At 36.1% G+C, this 25,127-nt stretch overlaps 1 protein-coding gene across 1 annotated transcript in view; it reads left to right on the forward strand.

Annotated features, from left to right (window-relative positions):
- The window catches only part of CTNND2 (catenin delta 2), a 339,842-nt gene that overhangs the window by 166,289 nt on the left and 148,426 nt on the right, over positions 1-25,127 (forward strand). The window contains exons 4-5 of the mRNA XM_036745439.1: positions 1-35; positions 4,178-4,363. The exon at positions 1-35 is cut by the window's left edge and continues 83 nt beyond it. Of these exons, the coding sequence (XP_036601334.1) occupies positions 1-35; positions 4,178-4,363 (221 nt within the window). The remainder of the gene's footprint in view (positions 36-4,177; positions 4,364-25,127) is intronic.

Raw genomic sequence — 25,127 nt, forward strand, 5'->3', positions numbered from 1 at the left:
AGTCTGCTCTCGGGAGCAGTGAAATTGATAGCAAGGTTTGTTGGGTTTGCCTTGGGAGGGATAAAAGTGAGAAAGTATTGCCTCTGGGGAAAAGAAAGTAAGCCAGAATACTTTGTTTATTGTTTTGTTTTGAAATATCAATGGGCTTTCTTTTTCTTTTTAAATAGAAGCTGCATTTGGTATTAATATGGCTAGAAAATAAGCTTCAAAACCCTCACTTTAAAAAGAGATCTTTTAATGGGAAGTGATTCTGTTGCATCCAGCTAGACTGGAACCTAACATTCCATTCTCCCTTATTGTTTTAAAACTGGAGAGCATGGAAATTAATTTTTTTAGCTACTCATTGCACAGCATGCAGTCTTTTATGCCCTTTTAAAAAACAGACTCCAGCTTCCACGAAAAGTGCAATGCTCTTCAAAAAACTAAGATAAATACAAATCCCTTGTGCTTATGTGAAACAGCCTGCATTTGTGTCAAGTACTTCCATATGAACCATGTGTGGTCTAATAAATAGTTGTAAATTAATCATGTAGCTCTTAGCAGAAAAAAAAAGCAAATATCTATTTTAACATTATGAGTTTCACTTAAGTATTTTTGTGAACATTCTCATCCAAATTATTTTGTTTCATATTCATTAATTCAATACCGAATAGCTCTCTTTAAAAAGTCAAGTGACTATGTCAATCATTGTCACTGAAAGAATGTCAGTTATACAGTCCATAATCAGATCAGAACATTTGGTGATTCTGCTGCAAAGGAGGGTAATAAACAATATCTCTAGCACTTTCATATGTCCTGTTATGAATTAGTTATTGGGGAGCAAAAAATTAAGATAGCCACCTGGTATGTTATACTCACTATGTTACCTCATTATGTTTTCTGCCTATATTCTTAAGAACAGGTTTTCTCAAGTTATGACCTAGACATGACAAGTAGGACAGCTAAGTGGCTCGGTGAATAGAGCACCAGGCCTAGTCAGGAAGACGCATCTTCCTGAGTTCAAATCTAGCTTCAAACACTTCTTAGTTATGTGACTCGGGGCAAGTCACTTAACCCTGTTTGCCTTAGTTCCTCATCTGTAAAATGAGATACAGAAGGAAATGGCAAATCACTCCAGTATCTTTGGCAAAAAAAATCCCAAATGGGGACATGAAGAGCTGGACGTAACTGTAAAATGACTCAACAAAATGACCACTATAACCACTCCTCAGTTTTACTGGTTTAAGGCACCTGATGTGATGACATAAATTAACTCATTGTTTGTCACCAATTAAAAAAGACTCAATAATGAAACAAGCATTACAATATTTCTTTGAATTTTTGTACGTATGTCAAAACCAGCAGAGAACCAAAGTCATATATAATCTGTGGCCTTTAACAGCCATATTAGACTTCCTGATGTAATTGATAGGATAATTTGATTTTTTTAAATGACCAGCCAAGGCAGTGTGAATAATTGCAGGTGTCGGGCAAACCAACAGGCATATCATTAAGTATAACAGGAAAAAATGGTTCCCTGAGGTTTATCTTCCTGAAGTAGCACTCTTGAGAACATTAACAATCATATCAAGAGGTAAAAGTCTAAGGCTTTGATGCACTGAACTACTTTACAGATTGTTTGACAAAACTTGGAGCAGTATGGTAAGTCACTATGTAGTCCTTTCAATTAGCCATGCCCCTGTATTACATTTGAATGATATTCACGCCTGATTCTGTCTAGAAAATGATTCTACCTTTTAAGCTTTGAAAACAATTGGGTCAAGGAAAATATCAATGAACTTTCTCTTGAAGATCAGTGAAGGTCTATTTCAGACAATGAATAAAAGAGCCTAGATTCGATGCAAGCACATCAACTGTGCTGTATAATTGGGACAGTTCGTTAGATGAGTAACATATGGTAGGATGCTCTACAGACAGCTTCCAAATTAGCCTTTCCTAATGGAAAGTAAGGAGTAAAACTGGCCCTGGTGACCAAAACTGGTCAAAACTCACCACTACTTGGAATGCATGTCAAAGACAACAATACCAGCTGAATCCTCCTTCTGTTTGTCTCCCTTGGAGGGGTAGAAGAGTGAAAGTTGCCTCTTTTCACCTCTTTAGAGAAAAGCTGACTCAAATTTTTGCTTAACAAACTCCAAGCTGAAAAGCTGAATGAAAATAGAAAGATAGCCAGCCAAACCAGCAGGCTTCATCTCTCTCTGCACTGAAATACACAATTGTGCAAAAGCATGGGTGCATACACACATATATGCACATGCCCACACACACTGCTGGGTGCCAGCTCCCAGACAGCAGGCAACTTCTAAGGGGTTGCAAATAAAATAACATCTCATAGTGTCAGTCTATCAGTTTGATCTGTCAGATAGCTTGGTTTATTTGTTTAATTTGTATTTGAATTAAGTCCATTTCTAGTTCATTGATATCTGAGGAAGCAGACTTCAGGATGACCTAAGACAAAGGAGAAGAAAAAGAAATTAGAAAATTCTCCTCAAGTTTAGAAACATCAGTTTCATAGAATTTAAGAGTCAGGCAGTCAAGATTTGTATGATAACCTTTTTGCCAATGGCTTTTTCCCAATTTTTTTTCAAGTGTGCTCCTATGTTTACTTGTTTTCATTCCATTTGTTCTTATGATGAGAAGATGCATGAAATAGAAAAGCTGGTTGGTGAAAAAAAAAACAAAAGCAAAACCTATGAGATTAGTACATGGCAGGATTCTTAAAAGCTTTTAGGATATTGTCTACAGTCCATGAGGCTTCAGAAATCAACTCAGAAAATACTGCTTTCATGTTGATTTTCAAATAACCCATAATTAAATGGAAGAAGTATGTTTTCTTTGAGACTTGGGTCTCCAATTACTAAAAAAAATCAAAGTATGATTATTGTTGTCCTTATACTCTATGTATACCTTGATCCTTTGAGCTACGTTTAAGGAAGAAACTTAAGAGATGGCTTTCTGTCTTCTTTAGCTCTGTCCAGCCCCCAAAGCCTTTACATATTCCAATGTACGGTTTTATGCTTCCAAGTTAGAAGAAATTGGTAGTTGGGCTAAGTTTATAGTAAACGTTGAAATTTTTGTGTGTTTTTTGGGGGGAAGAGTGATGACTTTTTTTTTTTACCAATTCAGACTTATAATAGTTGACACCAGATGTCAATGTGGTTTATGGTATGTTTTTATTACTTGCCCACCACCCTTCTTAGCACTGGCTAACATCAAGTTGGATTATGATTTTACTGGAATCCTGATTACAACCACGTTGAAAGGGAAGATCCGTTTGCTTAAAGAGGAGGAAACTGGAAAGATTGTAGTGCAAGGACTTGGTTGTTAGAGGGGGGAGGTTTCTTTGAAGTGAAAAGCCAAAGCTTCAACTTTTGGCCAGGGATGTTTCTTCTAAGGGGTATTTATTTTAGAGTGGTAGCCAAGTATTTTTAGATGCTGTTTTATGCTTTTTAATACCAATATGACTTCTCAATAATTTACCCCTTCTCCACCCTCCAAAAAAATCACTTCCTTCAAAGAAAATAAGTCATTACATTGAATATGTTTGAATATATAAAATATATAAAATAAATATATAAATATAAAATATGTTTGAATATATAAAATATATAAAAATATAAAAGATTTGGCTAATTTTGTGAGGTATGGCTTTTTGAGAGAGAGAGAGAGAGAGAGAGAGAGAGAGAGAGAGAGAGAGAGTATGACAGAGAATAGAAGGTCTTAGGGCCCTACCGAGTTACTCTCTAGTTTTTCAACTATACTCCAAGTGAATAACTAGAAATAAAGTGGGCAAACATAGGGATAGGGACTGGACTATCATTCCACTATATTATGGAACTCCCAAGTGAGGAAACTCCCTCTACTAATGTGGATCAGCACATTTTCTGCAACAGTCCTAGAAATTTTCCTAGAACACTGAGATGCTAAGTTGTTCAGGGTCACAATACTACATTTGTCACAAAGTGAGACTTTGACCATGAATCTTATTGGATTTGAAGCAATATCTCTCTCTCCACTATGCCATGTTGCTTCTCAGCCTCTGATGATAAACGTGTATATAATGATTGCATGCAAGAAAATAATCAGATATAAAGCCTAAAGAGCAAGAAAGGGGGCTGTTTATGATTGTCATTATTTTTCCCTTTGTTTCCATTTTTATTTGTTTTGGGATCTCTAGACCGTTGAAAACTGTGTGTGCATTTTGAGGAACCTCTCCTACCGACTTGCAGCAGAAACATCTCAGGGACAGCAGATGGGAACCGATGAGCTTGATGGATTACTATGTGGTGATGCCAATGGCAAGGATGCCGAGAGCTCTGGGTGTTGGGGCAAAAAGAAGAAGAAAAAGAAATCCCAAGATCAGGTGATTCAAATTACTTGCAGCTGCATGTAATTATCACAGCTTCTAAATTACAATTCTATGATTTAATGTAAGTGTATATTATATACACACAGATAAACACATGTACTATAGGATTTTATATAAAAATTCTACATACATTATGGTATTTTATATAAAAATCCTATATACATTATAGTATTATATATAAAAATTCTATAGGATTTTATATTAGAATCCTATATACACTATAGGATTTTACATGTTCAAGGTGATTTAAAAATATTGCCACATCTATATTTCCTGTAGGGATTCTGTAAATAATATATTGAAACATCTCTTTATGTAATATTGCTTCCATCTCTACTCTGCCTCTGCCACTCAAGAAGTGGTCACATCCTTGATCTTACCATCACTAGAAACTGCTCAAGCTCCCCAGTCCTGGACTTTCCATTTCCTTCTCTGACAACAATCTCATGTTGTTGCATTTCTCCTGCATCTTCATTCTTGAATTTGCCCTTTGTCCTCTCTGTGACCTCTGGTTCCAGTACGTCTTCCTTGCTGTTTTTATTGATGTGACTTGTGTGGTATAGTAGGTGAAGCACTGAACTTGGGTCTGAAAGACAAGCTTCAGCCCTGCCTCAGACACTTTCTATACGGCTCTGAGCAAGCCCCTTAGCCTCTTTCCTTCCCAGTTTCTTTACCTTTAAATGATTGCATTTATTGTATTATATAATATTTATATTATTATTTAGTAATAGTGCCTACCTTACAGGGGTGTCATGAGAGTCAAACGAGATAATATACGTAAAGATTTTCTTAAATCTTAAAATGCTATGTAAATGCTCACTATTCTTATTACTATTGTTATTATTTTTTATGATTTATTTTCCTTACATTGACAGTCTACTCCAGGGTTCTTAACCATTTTTGTGTCACTTACCCCTTTGGCAATCTGGTGAAATCTAAGGCATCCTCTCCGAATAACATTATAAAATACACTGGATTGTAGAGGGAGCCATTATATCAAAATACAGTTTTCATGGTATTTTAAAAGTAAGTTCCAGGACCACAGGTAGGAAACTCTTGGTCTAGACCTTTTGGCCAGTCCCTTTAAAAAGTAGCTGCACAGATTAAGTACTCAATAAACATTTCTCAATTGATTGAATTGGTCACATATTTCACTGAATTTAGTGAAGGGAGCAATGGAATTAAACTTCGAAGATCTTGGTGTAGTTCCTCTCTCTCCTACATATTCTTTTGTGACTTTGCAAAGGTCACTGTAGTTCATTGGGTTTTAGTTTATTCATTTGTAAAATGAGAGAATTGGACCTATATCATCTTTAATGTCCTTTCCTATGCTACCCTTCCCATAAGCTCTAAATCTTATGATCCTATAGTTGTTGAATTGCCTAAAATGACATGTCAGTGAAAGAATGAAGAATAGGACTTTTCAGAGATCAGGGAAGCCTTAGACTATAGTCACCAGCATGTTCAAATACACCATTCTATACCAACTAGTTATACAAAATAGTGTTTCAGGAGCTGGGCTAACAGAGGGTGGTGCAGATATCCCAAATACCATTATATGTTTTGCTTTGAAATGCTATGAAATGTACTTTTACACTTAGCTTTGAATATAGCTATGTCTGAAGTTCTTGGAATTCATAACACTTCAAATAGCACAATAAAACCTCAGTGTGAAGGACAGTTCAGGAGAGACTAAAAAGTAACCCACCTTCCTCATTTGTTCTTTTGGAAAAATTCAGAAAGATTCCTTTTCATGCTATTTTTTTAACATTGTGTGAGATTTCTGTCATTATAAAGAGTTTGAGATTTCCGGGAGAGCCCTACACAAAGGTACCCTGTCTTATACAAAGGTAGTCTTCAAGGACACTAGCTGGAGCCAGAAGACCTTGGGTCAAATGCACTTCTAACAGTTACTTGATGCATGACCTTTGAGATGTCCATTACCCTCTCTGAGTCTCAGCTTCCTCATCTATCAAATAGTGATAATAATATTTGTATAACCTACCTTACAAGGTTTTTGCAATGAAATCATTTTGTAAATCCTAAAGCTGATCAAAATAGAGTTATTAGCAATGCTTCTGTCTCTCCAAGGCTTAGCAGAACCTAATTTGGGTAACACAGGCACAGTAGTTAGACTAATTCCAAAGAGAACAACTGAAAAAAGGAAGACTATAAAGCTCAAAACCACAAACCATTTTTAGAGTATAACTGTTCATTTAAACAACAGCATAAATATATATGTGTGTGTGTATCACAGTCACTTTCACTTTCTAATCTGTTAAATGCCCCTTCCCCATCAGAACAATTGTTAAAAGAAACAAACAAAAACCCCTTATTAAATACTAATTATGTATGGTGTAACCAAAATTGTAGCTTCAACTATCTTTTAGAATAAAGGTTATTTCCATTTTTCCTTCCCCCTCCATCACTTCCCTGCTGCTTAGTTTCAGTTTGCCACAAATGGTTTGGTTTCTCCAAACTTAACCCAGGTCTCCTGCATTTGAAAGCATCAGATGTCTCTCTCTCTTCTCTCTCCTGATAATTTTCAAATTGACCTTTATTTTTGCTCTTTTTTTATTGTTCATCTGGACAATTTGCTGTTTTGTGAACACAAAGTGAAGACCAATGAAAAGGGATCAGAATATCATATACAGAATATGATATACAGTCCCCAAAATCCCAGTGGATTTCTAAGTTTTAACAGCTTAATATTGCACTATGATTTTTGAGGCAGCATGTATGTATGTATATACTCACGTACATGTCATACAATGAATGTTGTTGTTCAGTAGTTTCAGTCCTCTTTGTTTTGAAAAGAGTTCATATGAGGTTAAAGTTTGCCCAGCTACTTCTTCTATTTTACACACAGGGATAGGAGACTGAACTAGTGTTTTTGTGGGTATAGGGAACTCCCAGAGGAAGAAAATTCCTGCAAACCTTCTCTGTAACTTATAATCTTAGAGTTGCCTAGAGGGAAAGGGAGAGAATAAGCTTTTACTAAAAGGCCACTGGGTATCAGGCACTGTGCTAGGCACTTTACAAATATCCCATTTCATCCTCACAGCAGTCTGGTGAGGTAGGAGCTATGAAGACCTAGGTGGAGCACTGAGAGATAAATAAGTTGCTAAGGGTTCACACACTTAGAGTGTGTCAGATGTGTGACTTGACCCCAAACTTCCTGTCTCCAAGGCCAGGGCTCCACCCATTACACCATGTAGTCAGAAACCACCCAACTGAATATAACTTGGTTTAATAAAAGCAAAACATGATTCTTCCTACTATATTATTTTTTGTATAACTGTACTCTCACAGAATGAAAACACAACCAGTGTCTTTTTTGAATCAAGGTAATTCATATGCCCCAAAGGGAAGTAAGCATAACAAAGGTTCACAAAAAAAGAATTTATAAATATATTCATGCTTAGCAGTAACATGAAATCTGGTAATTTTCTTAGGCAGCAACTAATTAGCTCCTTAAATGCACTTCTCCATATGTAAAATGTGAATCATACATTTGTGGGTAGATTATGAATCAATATAACTTTGACCAAGGAAGTTTTGCAGCAATAAATGTTTCATTGAGTGAATCTTTGTTACTTGAATGTATTCTCAATCTCTTGATGTGGGTACTCATTATAACAGTAAAGGTTATAACTTCTCCGTTTCTTTTCCATAAGTCTTCCACAAAGCTTACTCCAAACATGCTAGAGGCTTTCTTCTAGGTCTCTTGAAAATAAATGAAAAAACAATGCATTTGAGGGCTGTTTTTCAATGATCCTTTGTTTTTTAATGCTTTTAAATACACTTTTTATTCATCACAAGCACTATGTTTGCACACGTTTGCCAAAATTGTAATACATATGTATACAAGACATTTATTGTTTGCCAAATCTGTTGTCTTATTTATGTTTTTGTATATGAATTTTCTGACAAAGATTCCATAACCCAATCCACCCCCAGAGGCCTGTGGCCCAAAGGTTGAGACTTATTGGGACAGCTGATTACTGTTTTTCTAATATGGCCCCATGAAGAAGTAGCAGAAGAAATTATTTTGGGATAAAAGCTACTTTAAAATTGTAAGTAAATAATTAACAATGATCATACCTCCCTATCACCCCCAATTTAAGGGAGGGGAATTAAATAACCAGGAAAGATGCAGTCCACTGATACACACACATACAAACATACATACATACATACATACTTACTTACATTATGGTTCCCTTGCTTTTTCCACATAACCAACAGACTTTTTTGTGGTCATTCATCTCTCTGATGACATCAATTCCCCTGCTTTACTTATAAACATCTGACCTTAGAGATAGTTTTCAGGCACTTCATCCACATCCTTAGCTTTTGTCCTTTCTATTTGCAGTGTTTGTCCCAGATAGATGTACTGATGGACCAGCTTTGTAGGTTGTACTTCAAATTGTATATCGTAATCTAGACAAAAGACATTCTTCATCCACTTGAGTTTTTTTTCTGTGTGTATAGTGAGACTGAATGCTTTTAGGTAATTATAGATCTCATTTAGGAGGTTCTGTGATATTCTTGGGTTTAACAGAGTCAACACAACGCCATCTTCAAACAGGAGTCTCTGTAGGATTTCATCAGCCTGCGGGAATCCCTCTTCCCTTTGACTCTGCCCTGAACACCTTCCATGAAGGTGACAAACACTTTTACTTTTGAATAAAAAGTACTACAGAAATCTCAAGTTGTATCATATTCTAAAACACATTATTTCACATATTTTTTAAGAATTCTTATTTTTATAATGATTAAAATGGCTACTTTGACCACCAATGCCTGGGTAGATGGTTTTGAAAGATGCTATGGTGGGAAAAATGAAGAAGGGGGATTTAGAGGGGAAAGTAAGTTAAGGTAGGGATCGGTCCTAAACAAAAGAAACCTTAAGGATGTACAAAAATATTTATAGTTCTTTTAGAGGTAGCAAATAATGGGAATCTGAAGGGGTACCATCATTTGGGGGGTGGAAAATGAGTTATGTTATATAAATTTGTTGTAATGCTATTGTTTTAAGAAATTATGAAGAGGATGGTTTCAGAGAAACTCAGGAAGACTTGTATGAACTGACGCAAAGTAAAGTGAACAGAAACAAAGAGACAATATATATATAACAATATTATAAAGAAAATTTTGAAAAACTTGGGGATACTAAACAATGCAATAAAAACTATGATTCCAAAGGACTAATAATGAAATATATTACCTACCTCCTGCTAGAGAGGTGACTCAGTACAGAATGGGATGTGTATGTATGTGTATATATATACATATGTATATACACATACATAAACATATGTATATATTCTTCCTTTGGACATGACCAGTGCACAATTTTTTTTGTTTAGCTATACATGTTTATAACAGGCATCTTGCTTTTCTTTCATTCTCAGTTGGGGTCAGGGTGGGAGGAAGGGAAGGAAGATTTCTGTTGATTGAAAACAAATGATAATAATAATAATAAAAGAAAAAAGTTGCTAGGGTTAAAAAAAATCACCATCCTCTATATTGATGACTCTCTTCATACCTAACTGAACTGTTCTTCTGATGAGAGTCATAATATCTATCTTGAGGCCTATGCATAAAACATTTCCAGTTTGGTAGGGTCCAACAAATTTCATACTCCACCAGTAAAGCCTCCAAGTATCCAGCATCTGCCCGCTACCATAAGTATTTTAGTGGCGAGTAGGATTTTAGTGGAGTATTGTTTCATATCCTGGTTTTGAATAACACCCACATTCTCTGGAGGGCTTGTTCACTTAAAATTAAATTGCTATATCTGACCAAAATAATTACATGCTTTCATAAAAAATTGTTTTCTCTTATTGTAATTGATTGAATTTTAGTAAGCTTACCAATTGTTCCTACCTTTCAATTATTTCATTTCACTGAACATGTGTCTAATACTTACTACCAGTTACTGACAAATAAACAGGAAAAAAACCCTCACCACAGAGCATCCAGATAATCCTAGTTCACTGACATCTCTGAGCTCAGCTCCTGCAATCGATCCTATTTACCCATAGCTAGCCCTTTCATTGTCATCTTACCTTCAAATCAATCAATAATAAATACGTATCAAGTGCCTACTGTGTGGCAAACACTGTGATAAGTGCTAGGGATACAAAAGGAAGCAAAAGACAGTCCGTACCCTCAAGGAGCTAACCTTTAATTCTGGACACAACATGAACATAAATATATACAAAAGAAGCTATATACAGGATAAGTAGGAAATAATTCCAGTAATTCTAGAATTAAGAGGGTCAGGGAAGGCTTCCAATAAAAGATAAGATAATTTTGCCATCTTTATCTAAGTCATTACTTCATACTTTTTTGGTCTCAATTATAATTCTTGATACTAATCCAGCTTGCCCCATGCTTTCCCCAAAATCTTTCTAAAGAAGTTTAAATCATTTTAAAATTATGTATTCCAAAGGGCCATATAATTCAATATTTGTGTTACTTCTCTGGTTGAGTTCCTATTAGTATTTAAGGTCTTTTGGGTTCCTGCGGGATCATGCCACAGTGGCATTAGGGTGGGCATTGCCAAGAGTAGTTTTGTATTAGTAAATGAAGAGTCAACTTGGGGGTCTTCTCCGCCTTTTACTTTTCACTGTTATTGAACTATGTTTTGTAACTGAAGGGATGAGATTCTGTGAATGTTGCACAATTATTTGATGTTGTTGTTGAGTCATTTTTCAGTTATGTCCACTCTTCATGACTCCATTTGGAGTTTTCTTGACAGAGACACTGAAGTGGTTTGCCATTTCTTTCTCCAGCTCATCTTATAGATGAAGAAACTGAGGCAAACATAGTTAAGTGACTTGCCCAGGGTCACACAGCTAGTAAGTGTCTGAAGTCAAATTTGAATTCAGGAAAATGAGTCTTCTTGACTCCAGGCCCTTCGCTCTATCTACTTGGTCACCTACTTGTAAGATGTGTAAAATCACTTTCGAGTGCTGTCAGTAAGAATCTAAATAGCAGCTCTACTTTGGAACCTGGGGAAACCTAGTGTTTAAAATTAGTTTTGTGGTTTACATGAAGAATTTGAGTGTCAAGAAATCTGTTTCCTTTCATTCACATATTGAAAGACTCTCCTTCTACCTTGAAGCAAACCAAATAAAATATAATCCTACTGTGCTTCTGACAGTTTGTGGATCCCAAACATATGCTGTAATAAGATCCCTCATTAAACCTGTTCACCTAAGGATAAGACATTTGATGAACCTCAGATTATAAAATATATGCTTCTTACCACAACCATCATTGTTCAGACATTTAAATTTAACAGACAGAATCAACAAACATCTGAGTGCCTTCCTGCTTATTGTAGAACCGTGCCATCTGTTTCAACAGTATAATGTGAGAAATTTCTTAGACAACATGTGCCAGAGTCTCTGTATGTAGAATTCACAATGAGGCCCATGCACCCAATTTAACATTTATAATGACCCAGAAAGCTTCATAGACATTGAGATATCCTCATTCTCTGCCACAGAAATTAAAGGAATGTTTTCTAATATAAATACTGTCTACCATATATAGGCAATGACCGCATGCCAACAGGGTCGGCAAAATGAAAGAAATTCACTCTCCATATTCATCCATGCATTAGTTGAAATCAAATCCCATTGCATTATGCTTTCCTACAATGCTTTCTTTCACAAGGCCCATTTCCAAAGTTATTGAAGCTACAATGCATTCTTCAAGATTATAATGATTATCCATTGCTGGAAGTTGTAGAAATTGTGGCATGAGTGTGCAGTGTGACACCCTTAGAGAAAAGCTTGTTCCCCACTGCTAGGTGGCAATGTAAAAGACTCAGGATCAAGTTAGAAAGGCAACTGCTCATAGTAAACACTCAATAAATATTTATTGAATGAGTAAATAAATTAACGTCCAAGGCATTCAAACCATTAAAACAATATGAGTGTGTGAAGTTGTCAGTAGAAATCCCAGGTGGTCCCTGAGGAAGTGAGTTTACAAAGAGGATCATTCTGTCTGCATGTGGTCATTGTGCCAATTCATTTGAAAGCTAGAAATGTACCTCTTTTCTAATAAAACTTAGCATCTAATCAAACAAATTATCCTTGAACTAATTAGAAGTACCTGTTGGGCTACAACAGTTGTATTAGTATTAACATCTAATGGTTGAGTGTAACTTCATAGAGACCCCAGTGCATTGCTAATAAGGCATTTGCAAAGCACCCATAGGCAAGGGTCTGCCATTTGTCTGTTCCTTTTCCTTCTCTACTGCAGGGAAATGCTTGGCAAGACTTAATCCACTCAAGCTTAGCAACAACTGATATTTTGTGATGGTACTGATGATGCCCAAATAATTATCACTCTTTGAGAGGAATTGTCAGCTGACTCTTCAGTTCAAATAAAGGAAATGTTCATTCTTCATATTTATCAAGTAAATAACTTTTAAAAAGGAAAATTTTATAGCAGAAAAAAGAGGAAAAGCAAGGGAAGAACCCTAAATGAAAATAGATACCCTATTCCAAGTTATTCAGCCTAATCCAAAGTCATAGATTTTTAACTTGAGAACTGTTCTGGAAGCCCTAAGATCCCATTATTATTTTGTAAGTCCATTGTAAAGAACTTCATAAGGTATATTAATAGAAACAGAGTATACAAAATAAAGGAAGTTAGGGTCTCATTTTACTCTGCAGCTACCTACCCCCAATCACATCTGCCTGGAGTATTGTGGTATCTTTTAAATGAAGCTAGTACCTCCTCAAACATCCCGTGACCCAATTACAGTTCTACTATGGGTCTGCATTTACATCACTTGATTTAAAGGACTCTGTGGTCAGGGAGCTTATCTGAGCTGGAGCTATCATACTGCATCTCCTACATATCAGTGGACAGGCTGAAAAGATGTAGCAGACTACTAAGGATTCTGTGAAGTATGCTGTTGAAGATTGGCCAAGACTTGCCAGGTTTTTCATCAGTCAATGTGTCATTCTGCAACAGGAGTCAGTTTCATGGCATCATTCTATCTAAAGACTTTCCTTGATTACCTCCAGTGAGACTTGATTGGGACTTAAAAGATAAACAAGGTCATATTCTGAATACCACTCTTTTAGCACATTCATTTCAATTCACTGTTGGGTTTTGTTTGTTTGATTGGTTTGGTTTTGCCACAAGTGTTAATTTTTACTAGGAATTATGGATCTGCTCCAAAGTGGATTTCTGCCATTCTAAAGTCACAAAAAGTCCAGTGTGCTCATGGGTAGGTGTGGGCATCATCAAACGGATTATTAGTGTTGCTCAAACTGAAGCTTGATTACAGTACAACCATTAGAAATATCTCCTGTAGAGATTTTTTGCCAGATCAACAGTGTCAAGAATATAATCATTCTGGCCACTGCATGCAGCTCCCAAGTGGAATCACCTAAAGTTTATCCATCCACTAGCCACAGTGATAGCCTTCCATAAGACTTCTCCCTTGTTGGTCTAAAGACTTTCTATTTTTTTTAGTTAAATGACTGACACAGAGTAAGCTATATTTCAGGGGCGCAGTGTGGTGATGATAGTGTTTTTGTTCCATGTGAGTTTCTCTAGCTCTGTACTGCAGCAATCTTAAAGTAGCATTATCCCAAGGCATTTTTGCTGCAATCAGTATCTATAAGGCTTTTTCTTTCTACATAGCAAAAACTTCCAAAACCTTTATATGTATTGTGCCAAAATCTACCTTCCTGTAACTTTCACCTACTGGTCTTCATTTACAAAATTGTAGAATTAAGTTAAATGTAAATTAAAATTGAAAGGGATCCCTTTAGTCCTCTTTCCTCATTTCTGTTTGCTTGGACTAGATCTGAGGACCAGCCTAGATAAGGTCAGAGGGTCCCACCACCAGATGAGGTGCAGTATAACGATTTTTAAATCATAGCAACAACTCTCAAAGACTTTCTACACAAGATGGAGGGAATATTTGCACAGGTTTTCAAAACATTAAAGGAAGGTCTCATTGGATTATTGTTGGTTTTTTTCTTAAGTGATGTCAACACTGTTGATGAAAATTGAATGCTATCAGCTGAAACCAGAATTCCTCACATAAACTAACATGTCTCCTCCATCCAGAATTTCCAGCTTATTTTATTAAAACATTTACAAAAATTCACCTTGCTAGATTAATTGTCAGTGTTCCAGCCTATTGAGATCTATTTGTATTCCTATTCTTTCACCCATTATCCTAGCTAGATCTTCAAATTTGACAAGAATGCCATCTTTCTTTTCATCTGAGTCACTGACAATCATTGATAATTCTCTCACATTTTTTGTCCTTGCCTTGTATTGCTTTTTTATTTATATTTTTATCTGTATCTTTTACTTTTATCTTCATTTCACAATTTATCCTTGTAGCAGCAAGCACCCTAGCATAGCCAGGATGGCCTGCTAGCACAGATTCTTAGATCTGCTTTTAAAGGAAAAGTAACTTGTAAGGGGTCAACAGTCTTATTTAATTACATTCACTAGTTTAGGGGAAAAGTCAGCCCCCTGAACATCAGAGAAAATACAACGGAGACATTAGCATAAATACTAAAAGACAGGGCTCTGACTGCCTGAATCAGAACAATATTGCTATATACTTTACATGTACCACTGGATCTAGAGAGCCTTTGGAAATGAGCAGTTGGGAAGTTCGGAACATACAGCTACTCAGAGTCTTGACCACAGAATCAAAAGATCCTTCTCATAAGTGAACCCCCAAAGCAAAATACCAACTCAGAGTATATATACACCTTTGGCTAATAGGCTCAGAGCCAGAAGGCATCACAACCCTCATGACTCAGTGCCTAATTAGCTTAGTACCAAGAGGTATGAAAGCCTTCCTACAAGCAAGCCTCCCCTAAGCAAGCTTCCCTTAATGGGCTCCATGTAAGGCCTATTAATGGGTGGGGAAGATCCTCATTTCTCATTAATATTACAATTCTCCTTCCCTTCAACCATCTATATGTACCCAGAGAGCCATCTGCATTATTTTCCACAAAAAAACAAATCAATTAGAATGGGGAAATATTTCATAAAACCAACACATCAGCCAAATTAAAAAATATATGTAGTATGCCATACCCATCATCTCCTGCCTATACAGTGAAGGTAAGGATGAGCTTGGTCATTATGGTTTTACAATATTCAGTTTCTATTTTAATTCTTTCATTTACATTTTGAAGTTATTTATGCATTTTGTTTTCCAGTTTTTTCTTACTTTGCCTCAGTTCATATTCTGTCTTGAGTTCAGTTTTTTAAGAGTTATTTACAACCTATATTTCAGCATTTTCCCTCCTATTTCACTTCTATTTTGTTTTAAAGTCAGTCTGTAGGCAGAAATGTACCAAATGCACTTCGCTACCTTCATACTTCCTACTAGTTTCTAAATACCTCTACAAATGCATTCAAACTCATCTTAATCTGATGCATGAGACATTATTCCCAATTTGATGCTGTCACCAAATGATGAGTAGTATCTCTGTTTTGTCCAAGAACTTTTTCAGAATTACCAACCATATTCATTTGTACCAAGCTTCTATGTACTTTGGAGGTATGTGGGGGGGGGGGAGGGTTTGAAAAAACACATGCATATTTTTTGATGTGGCTGGCTAGACAGTGTGGTACTCTAAAGGTCAAAAGCCCAAGTCTTAAGTGGATGGGATTGCTTGCTAAGTCACCCCAGCATCTAAAGGGTGCTTTTAAATCTTTTAACACCTCTCATTGATTAAGTGACCACATTCTTTCTTGCTTAATGTGAAAACTGCTGCTTCTTAGTGTGAGACACCTCCTCCAAATCTTTATAGCATTCTCATTAAATAGACCAAAGTTAAATTTTGCTACCAGCCCAACTGCCCTGTCTCAGCATGTCTTCTAATTGTTCTAAATCTAAGTAACAGTTTAAATCCTTGAACTTTAATTTTTATTAAGTGCTCAAGACCTCTCCTTAAATTACATTCTTGATGCCGTCAAGTTCATATTTCTTAATATCAGTGTGGTAGTAGAAGGGTTTTTTTCCCAACAACTTTCCTTTTTTTTCATCTCTAGCAGCACTTTTTTCTTTTACTGCTTAATATCATTTCCTCTCTAACCATCTGTTTATTTCAGCTGCCACTTCTTTCCCCTCGGCTGGTTTCAATATAGTCTCAATTTGCTTTCACCTCACCATATGCCAAGAGTTGTTGACTCTCAAGACATGATATTTCACGTCCTGGAAGCAACAAGTAATATGAGACTTAAAAGGTCATAGCTGCACATTTTGATGTACTGACTCTTCTCTACTGCTCTCTATAAATGAATGTGATTTCATTCTGTTGTCCTTTCCCTTGCTGCAGATAATGTTGTTATGAGCAAATGCTGCACTCATTTCATATTTTCAACGACCATATTATAAAGGTGTTGTAGAGTTTCACAACATTCCCTTAATGTCAGTTAATTATTCGATAATTCAGTACTATGTCTCTTTTGCCACTGAACTTTGTTCACAGAGGGTCAGCAATGGTTATTTTAAGTAGCAATGCTAGCTCTGTGAGAAGGCTAGCATGACAGGTTGCCTGGAGAAGCCAGCTGAGGGTAGGGGATGTCATCAAGGCCTCAAGGACACTTGGGGGAAATGGAAGCAAGACTGGTAAAAATTCCAGGTGTGGGAGGAGATTGAACGTAGTGGTCTGCCATACAGGAAGAGGCGTAAATTAGGAGTACATCTAGTGCTTAGGAACCTAGTTACCATCATGTGTAATACTTCTGTGTGGCATATACATATATATACATATATATATATATACACACATATATATATACACATACATACATATATACATATATATATAAAATATGTATACATATATACACTATATATACACACGTATATTACATAGAACTGATCTCCAGTCTTTCCTATTTTCCATTTTCCTCTTTTCAGTTCTTTTTTTTCCTCCATGTTACCAAAATGTTCTCATTTGCCTTAACAAAGTCCCTCTATGGATTACCTTTACTATTGAACACCATCAGCAAAGATGATACTTGAAGAAAATAGAGATGGGAGCTGAATCTATGATTTCATTGGTTTAAAGAACTCCTAGGTGAAGAAACCCCATGTACTGATGCAGGCCAACACTTTTGCAACATGTTGTCTTCAAGAATTGCCTAGACCACTGATGTCAAACTCAATTAGGAATGGGGCCACTAATCTATACATAGGAATCCCTGCAGGTCACATATTGACTTAGTTTTAAAATGTAAGATTACCTATATTTTACTGCATTTTCAGTTATTTTGTTAAATATTTCTCAATTACATTATAATCAGTTTCAGTCCATACTGTGGAGTATTGTGGCCTATACATTCCCCTATTCCATGTTTGACGCCTCTGACCTAGACCACTTAGAGGTTAAGTGACTTGCCTGCTATCACATAGCTAGTATGTCTAAGAGGTGAGACATCTGAACATGGCTCTTATTTTAAAAATTGTTTAATTCCAAAAGCTCATCTTGAAGTTGCTTAAATTTAGGGTTTTAATATATCAGCCACAAAGCCCTTAATAACCTCTGCAAAGAAATTCATAAGGGGGGAGGGGACCAGGAAACAATGGAATGCCATATAAATATAGCTAATTAGCCATCAACTTCATCCTCTTTCCATACAGTGTCAGCACCAGCTGTAGACCATTTCATCTGAACAGCTCACAGGAGAATTCAGATGCGTGATTTACCCTTTTCTGCAAAATTCTTAAGACTTTAACACAGAGGCTCATTTCTCTTCAGGCTTTTTACAATTATTTGGAGCTTTTAAATACAAAAAACCAACAACAACAAAACCTGGCGATGGTAATGAAACACTGTAAAGACAGAATCCGTTAGTAGCAGGGCTCGCCAAACCAAACCAGGAAAGAGTGCTAAAGGTTGTTTTTCTTCTTTTTTCTTTTTCCTTTAATGTACTTAGTACCAGCTGCAGCCTAATTAAACTGAACACTGCTCAGGAAAATATTCACTGACAATTTACTTACTCAGATCCATTTTCTGCATCTGAAATTTGTCCTTCTTTGCCAATACATGACTTCACTTAGGCGGAAAAAGTAGCATTTTAAAGACAGGATGTTTCTATGTTGTTGTAGCTATGTGTCTTTGATCTTATGATGTCTCTTGCCTATAAAACATTTTACTTAATCAAGATAATTATCAGAAAGTCTGGCTAGTTGGGATGTCTCCCAAAAAGCAGATTTCACCCTGCAAATGTGCTGCCTCCTAATTGGGGCAGAAATCCATGTAATGGGTAAAAAAGTCAGCTGGGTAAGCAGTGTTTATCTATTTATGTGCTGAAGATACAATTCAGCAGTAAAAGTTCTGTACATAGAGTATAATGGTTCATACCATATCATTAGGGGTGACAAAAATGTGGAAAGGAAGAGAAGCTTATTCATAGCTTTTGATAAAATTCAAGCGCCAGTCTAGGGGCAGCTAGTGGTACAGGGAATGCTAGACCTAAGTTCAAGCCCTGACTCACTCACTTGCTGTGTGATCCTGGGCAAGAAACTTTACCTCCATCTGCTTCAGTTTCTTACTTGCCAGGGATGTTGTGAGAATAAAATGAGATAATATTTGTAAAGTGCTTTGCAAACCTTATTGCACTATGTAAATGCTATCTATCCTTATTAATCTTATTTCTATTATTATTTCATCTCCTGAACCTAAAACAAAAAAACTCTGCTACTTAATACCACACCCTCCAAAATCATCTAGAAAGAGATTGGGAAAATGTGTAGGCTTTTTTCTTTTTTAAGAAAAATATATGAGATGACTCTAGAAGTGGTAGGGGGAGAAATGCAGGGAGAAATTTGGTTATGTAAAAACAAAAGTTATTGATAACTATTTTAAAATAAAAATCGTGGGCTTAATCTGAAGCAAGGAAGTTTTTCTCACTTTTCTCTTAGGCATACAGGAGTTTGGGGTGTGTAGTAGAGTAATATAGTGGTTCTCTACCAATTTAAAACCATAAACTGCAAGAATTCTTTGCAGTGTATCTTTAAATGTCGCAAATGATTAAGGGACTGGTAAGCTACCCCTTCCTTCATTTCCAATAGACTCTCTTACATTGCCCCAAACTGTTCATTTAAATATCCTTCTTTCGAGACTCTAATGCCCTGTCGCCTTTGATCATATTACTGTACCACCACCACCATCACAGTTGCTTTATTGAAAATGGATGTTTGGAAGTGAGTTCCTTCATCTCCACTGCACTATACTGCAAAACCTCTGCTGCTTTCACTGATCCTTTCTTTTATTCCAGTTTCACAGGATTGGGAGAGCCTTTCTGTGTCAAAGTTAACAACCCTTGTCCATGCGCCCTTGATCTCATTCCTTCTGGGAACTTGTCCCAACAATAATTCCCTTTGACTCCTTCAACTTTAATCTTGCCCTGTCTATTGGCTCCTTCACTGATGCTTACAGACATATTCAGGCATTTCCCAGTTTAAAAAATCTTTCATTTAATCTTGCCATCCTAAAGCTATCATCTTCTGTCTCCCTCCCTTCTATCACTAAACTCCGTGAAAGGAGAGTTGACCTTCACTGTTTCCAATTCTTTTCACCTAACTTTTTCAACCTGGTCAAACTGTTCTCTAAAAGACCTTGTGATCATTAAATCTAGAGATTTTCCCCCTCAATTCTTATTCCCCTTGACTTTTCTTTTATTTCTATTCTGCTAACCATCCTTTCTTTGTAGATACCATTCTCCCCTCTTAGCTTTCATGACACTGATGATTCTTGGTGCTTCTCCTATTTCTCCAACTGCTCCTTTTCAATTTACCTTGATAATCCATCCCTTAAATATCAGTGTTTCCCAAGGCTTTGGGGGGTGGGGCTTCTATTCTTTGCTCTGAAGTTTAGAGCAAATTGTTTAACTAAGGTGATTTGTTCTTTGAAGATTGTGTTCATTCAAGGGCCACACTTGAGGACCTAGAGGGCCACATGTGGCCCGAGGCCACAGGTTCCCCACCACCGCTCTTAAACTGTTTTGCTTCTTCATCTCAATTGCATTTTTATACAGACTCTAAAATCTGTCTTTCCATCCCTAAACTCTATCCTGAATTTCATTCCTACCTCTTCAATGCCTGTTGAATATGTCCTAGTCCTCATTTATACAATGTAATATCTTCTGAATTATTGCCCTTTGCTACTCCAATTCCTACCCTCTCCAATCCATCCTTCACTATATGAAAATAATTTTCATATAGTGCAAACATCTGATTCTGTCAACATGTTCTTAAATATTTGATTTTAATAATAATATCTCATATTAAGCATATACTTTTTCTAATCTCACATTCTACCCCCTCCAGGTACTTTACAATCTAGCCTAGAATGTTCTCTCTCCCAACCATAGACACCTCTACCCTCTTTAAAACTCACCTCAGGTAGTTTCTGTTCCTTCCCAGTTGCTGGTGCCATCCCCTCTAAAATTTCTGTCTATACACTCTGGATTTTTCTTGTATGCTGTGATTTATACAGGTGGTTTCTCTCATTGGAATTCAAGCTCCTTGAGACCAGAAATTGGTTTTGTTTGTTTTTTTGTATCCACAGAACCATTTTAGTGCCAGGCATATAGCTTATTATGCATTAAAAATGCTTTTTGGCCTAATTTATTGGTCCTTTTAGCTTTTATATCACAGTCATTTTTGAATATTCAACTCCACTGCCCTGGAATTAAACCTCCCTTATGACAAAGAAAATATAGATGAGCAAAACAAAACAAAAAAAAAAACCAATTCAGTAAACCTATGTGATTTTGCTCTTGTATTCTCTCATGCTCTGCCAAGGAGAGACCAACGTATCTCTATTTTATCTTTTAGATTCTTCAAGAAAAAATCAGTAATGTTATACTGTGTAGTTACTTTTAGTGAGCAGATTAAAACCCATCTGCACCTTCATGTTGGATATAACTCTTACTCATATCCTCCCATAAATCTTCTGCTAGAGGTCTACACAGAATTCTAGGGCCCTTCTCCTAGGTTTCTCAATGCCATGTAAGTATCAATTCAGCATATAAGCTATTATCCCTCGCTCTCTCTATGTGACCAAGCCAACCTCATTTTCTGCTCATGCATCTCTTTGATGATATCTTTTATGTTGACTCTTACGAGCAATTGTTCACTTCTAACGATGCTATAGTATATTTCCGTTGACCATACATATTTCCATGGTCCTTTGTGTGACCCGATATTGTTATTCCTTAGAATTTATGGTATTCTGTGATTCCCATCCATATTGCTTCATCAGAAGTACATTGGTTTTTAAAGTTAGGTTTTTTAATTTTAAAAAAACTTGAAAACATTAGAAGTACTATACAATTTTCCAAAAGGAATCTAGCTTACTTTTTTTTTCCTCCTGTTCAATTATACAGCTATTTCATTGTGCAGGTTGCAGTGTTTCTGTGCAAAATGTGTATAGTCAATGATTTTTGCATATAACTCTGGAAAATAGGTATTTTTATTCACTTTGTTTTCCTATGTGGGTAGTTATATTATACTCTTTTAGGGGATTATGGTTCTATTTGAGAGGAGCTGTAATTTTGCAAGGCTTCATGCATTCAGCTCAACGTTATCCACAAACACGAATATCTGGTGGACCTCACCATCTCTGAGGAATCCCTTTTTCATTTTTAATAAATGTTGGACATCTTCCACGATAGTGGCAAACACCTCTAGGGAGCATATGCCTTGCTGCCTTATGACTCACTTGCTAACTAGTAATCAAAGGATCATCAAACACAATTGTCTCTCAGTTGTGCTTATTAAAGAACTCTGTATAATTTTAAAATGCCTCCCATGATACCTTGTTGGAGGAGAGATTTTAAGATACTATTTTGCTCTATCTACTAACAAATGTTGGGGGTTTTTTTAGACAATAAAAAGCATAATGGATCTTACATATGTTTTCATCTTTTAACCAGTTTCCTGACTGTAAAGATGTAATCTGATATAGAATATAATTTGTGAAGCTCTTCTATTTTCTCATTATACTTTCACCAAGGATGCCTTTTACATTTATGTAAATTATTTCCACAAATATTTTGTAGAAAGGGGAAAATAAATGTATGGGTCAATTCTTATTACACTTTTTTGATCACTTTTTTCCAAAATTGTAATGAGGTCCATGATTTTTCCAAGCATTTGGTTTCAGAAAGTTCCTGAATACCCTCAAAATTGTATCACTTACAGCTAGCGTAAGCTTGGTATGGTTGGTCAGTCTCTCGTTTTAAGTGACCTTTCTCTTGCATCCATGCTCTGATGTTAAAGTAATAATATGATGGTTCCACTGCTATTCATAATCAGGAGAAAATAGTATATGCTGTATAAATCTTGATGTCTCCACCACCCCCCATTTAAATGCTCTTGGGATATCATCATGCTTCCTATAAACATTTCTTTTCTATTTCTGTCTATTTTATGAGATAAAACTGTTTATAATCTTCTATTCATAATTCCATGATCCTGCATAATATTTTATAAATGAGTTTATGTTGAAAATTATTCATGGATCCATAAGATAACAGTTTTGGGGCGAAAGGATCCTTAAGAGATCATCTGGCACAAGGTGTTCCCTTAGATATTATGTTTCACCATTTGTCAAGGAGATAAAGTGTATCTTGACTGTGTTGGTTTCTAAACTCTTTTGGCCTCTGTGCTCTAGTCACTGCATATTTGTTTAAGTTGCTATAAGAAATAGTGATGTTTATGTCTTTTTTTAAATCCATTTCCCCAACTTTTATGTCAATAGCTCATTTAAATAAGCTGGAGCTGTATATACATATATCATAGATATATACACATATACATAAAACCCTATTTAAACTGTAAGTCTTAGGCCTTTTTTGTTTCTTGATCCTGAGCCATATTGTCCAACATATTTTTCGTTGTCCTCTTCTATACCCACTAGTACATTTAAAGCCACCAAGTATTTAAGTATATCTTGATCTGTCTGGGGATAAGGTATGTCTTATTGAGATATTAATGGACTTTCTTGACCTCTTCACCTTCAAACTACTCCATTTGGCCTTTAAAATTCTTTATAATTTAGCTCTTTCCAACATTTCTGGTTTTCTTATTCATTGCACATATTCATAGCTTCTTAAACTTTTTCCACTCATGACCCCTTCAGGGCTTCTATTTTTTTTTTCCATTCAGTGCTTCTGAAAGCACTGGTACATGCTGGCTACATGCTGTTGTTCACACATCATGAAGCTCTTTCTTCCATCTCTCTGCCTTGTACTCTGACTGTTCCCTATGCTTGTCTTTGCTTCCTCTGATCCCTAGTTATATAAAAGATTCAACCCAAGTGCCACCTTCTACAGGCTTTCCTGCCTCTCCCCCAGGTGCTAATGTCTTCCTCTCTAAGCAAAGAAATTTGCATCCACTTTGTATCTTGTATAAACCAGTACGGATAAATGCATTTCCAATGTAAGCTCCTTGAGGGCAAGGGCTTTTGTGCTTTTATCTTTAAATCCTGGTACTTACCACATGGTCTGGCACTGAGTAAGTATGTAATAAATGCTCCTTCAATGATGATAATCTTCCTAGTAGTCATTTTGCTTATGTTTGTCCTGAGCACAGTAGGGTAAGATGACTGAACGTCGAATGAAATAATGCTTCAGCCTTTGCATTCATGATGGAATCAACTCTTTAATGGTTCCTCCTAGGATAACCTTGGATCCACCTTTCCATTTAGCAGCAACATCATCAAATCTTCTAGTTTCATTTAAAATGAGAATAACAATATTGATATGTCTCCTCTCTTCTTAAGGTCTACTCATTTTTCAAGAGTCTCATAGGTAGGAGGTCAGCCATTAAATTAATGATATATAGATCATCTATAAATTGTGAAATTTTAACATCCTTTTTTGCCACCATTACATTAAGAAAGTAGAAGGGGGCTTCACAGGATGAAGGCCATGTTATATTTTGTCTTCTTTTTTCCCCTTGATTTACATGATCAAAATTTTCATCCTCTCAAGACCAGACTACTATTAATTAGCCTCTGTACTTAGCTAGCTTGGCTAGTACTTGTACCAAAGTCTGTGATCTGCACTGTGGTAGAAGCTTTTCCAACATAAGAGAAGCTATCATAAGTTGCATTCTGCTGGGATTGGCTTGGAGAATTTAGCCACAATGTGGAATCATAAAATCACTTCTGTATACAGTAATATATTGTTGAAAACATGTAGTATCAATATAAATGCATCGTTAGAATGGCACAAACTAAACTATCCACAGACTTATTGAAGTCTGTTTCATCCTGAAGAAAAGATTGGAGAGGGGTAGCACACTACATGCTGAGCTTTTCTTTTTAACTTTCTGACATTATTATATTGTACAATTTTTATCCTGAGCTTTAATAGCTTTCTCTGTAAAGGACATTCTGCTCCCTTCTCCTTAAAGCCACCAGGATAAAAATCTGTTAATAGATTTTAAACCCTGGGAAAAATAAAAAAAAATCTGTTGTTAAACGTAAGTCCAAAGGAAAGCTTTTGTCACCATCTTATTGAAAACATTCCCTCACTTGGGTTCTTTTCCTGAAAACCTAACACTTTCTATGCAGGAGCAATCAGTTGTTCTTTTCTAACACTAAATTTGAACCCTTTGACCATCAAAGAGTGATGTATTTCACATTTTGAAAATCTCCCAGAATACGGTCAACTCTCCCTGTGCCATCCTGTCCTTGCTGTCATATACCAAATACTAAAG

Source organism: Trichosurus vulpecula, chromosome 1 (genome assembly GCF_011100635.1).
Source record: "Trichosurus vulpecula isolate mTriVul1 chromosome 1, mTriVul1.pri, whole genome shotgun sequence".
Lineage (NCBI taxonomy): Eukaryota > Metazoa > Chordata > Mammalia > Diprotodontia > Phalangeridae > Trichosurus > Trichosurus vulpecula.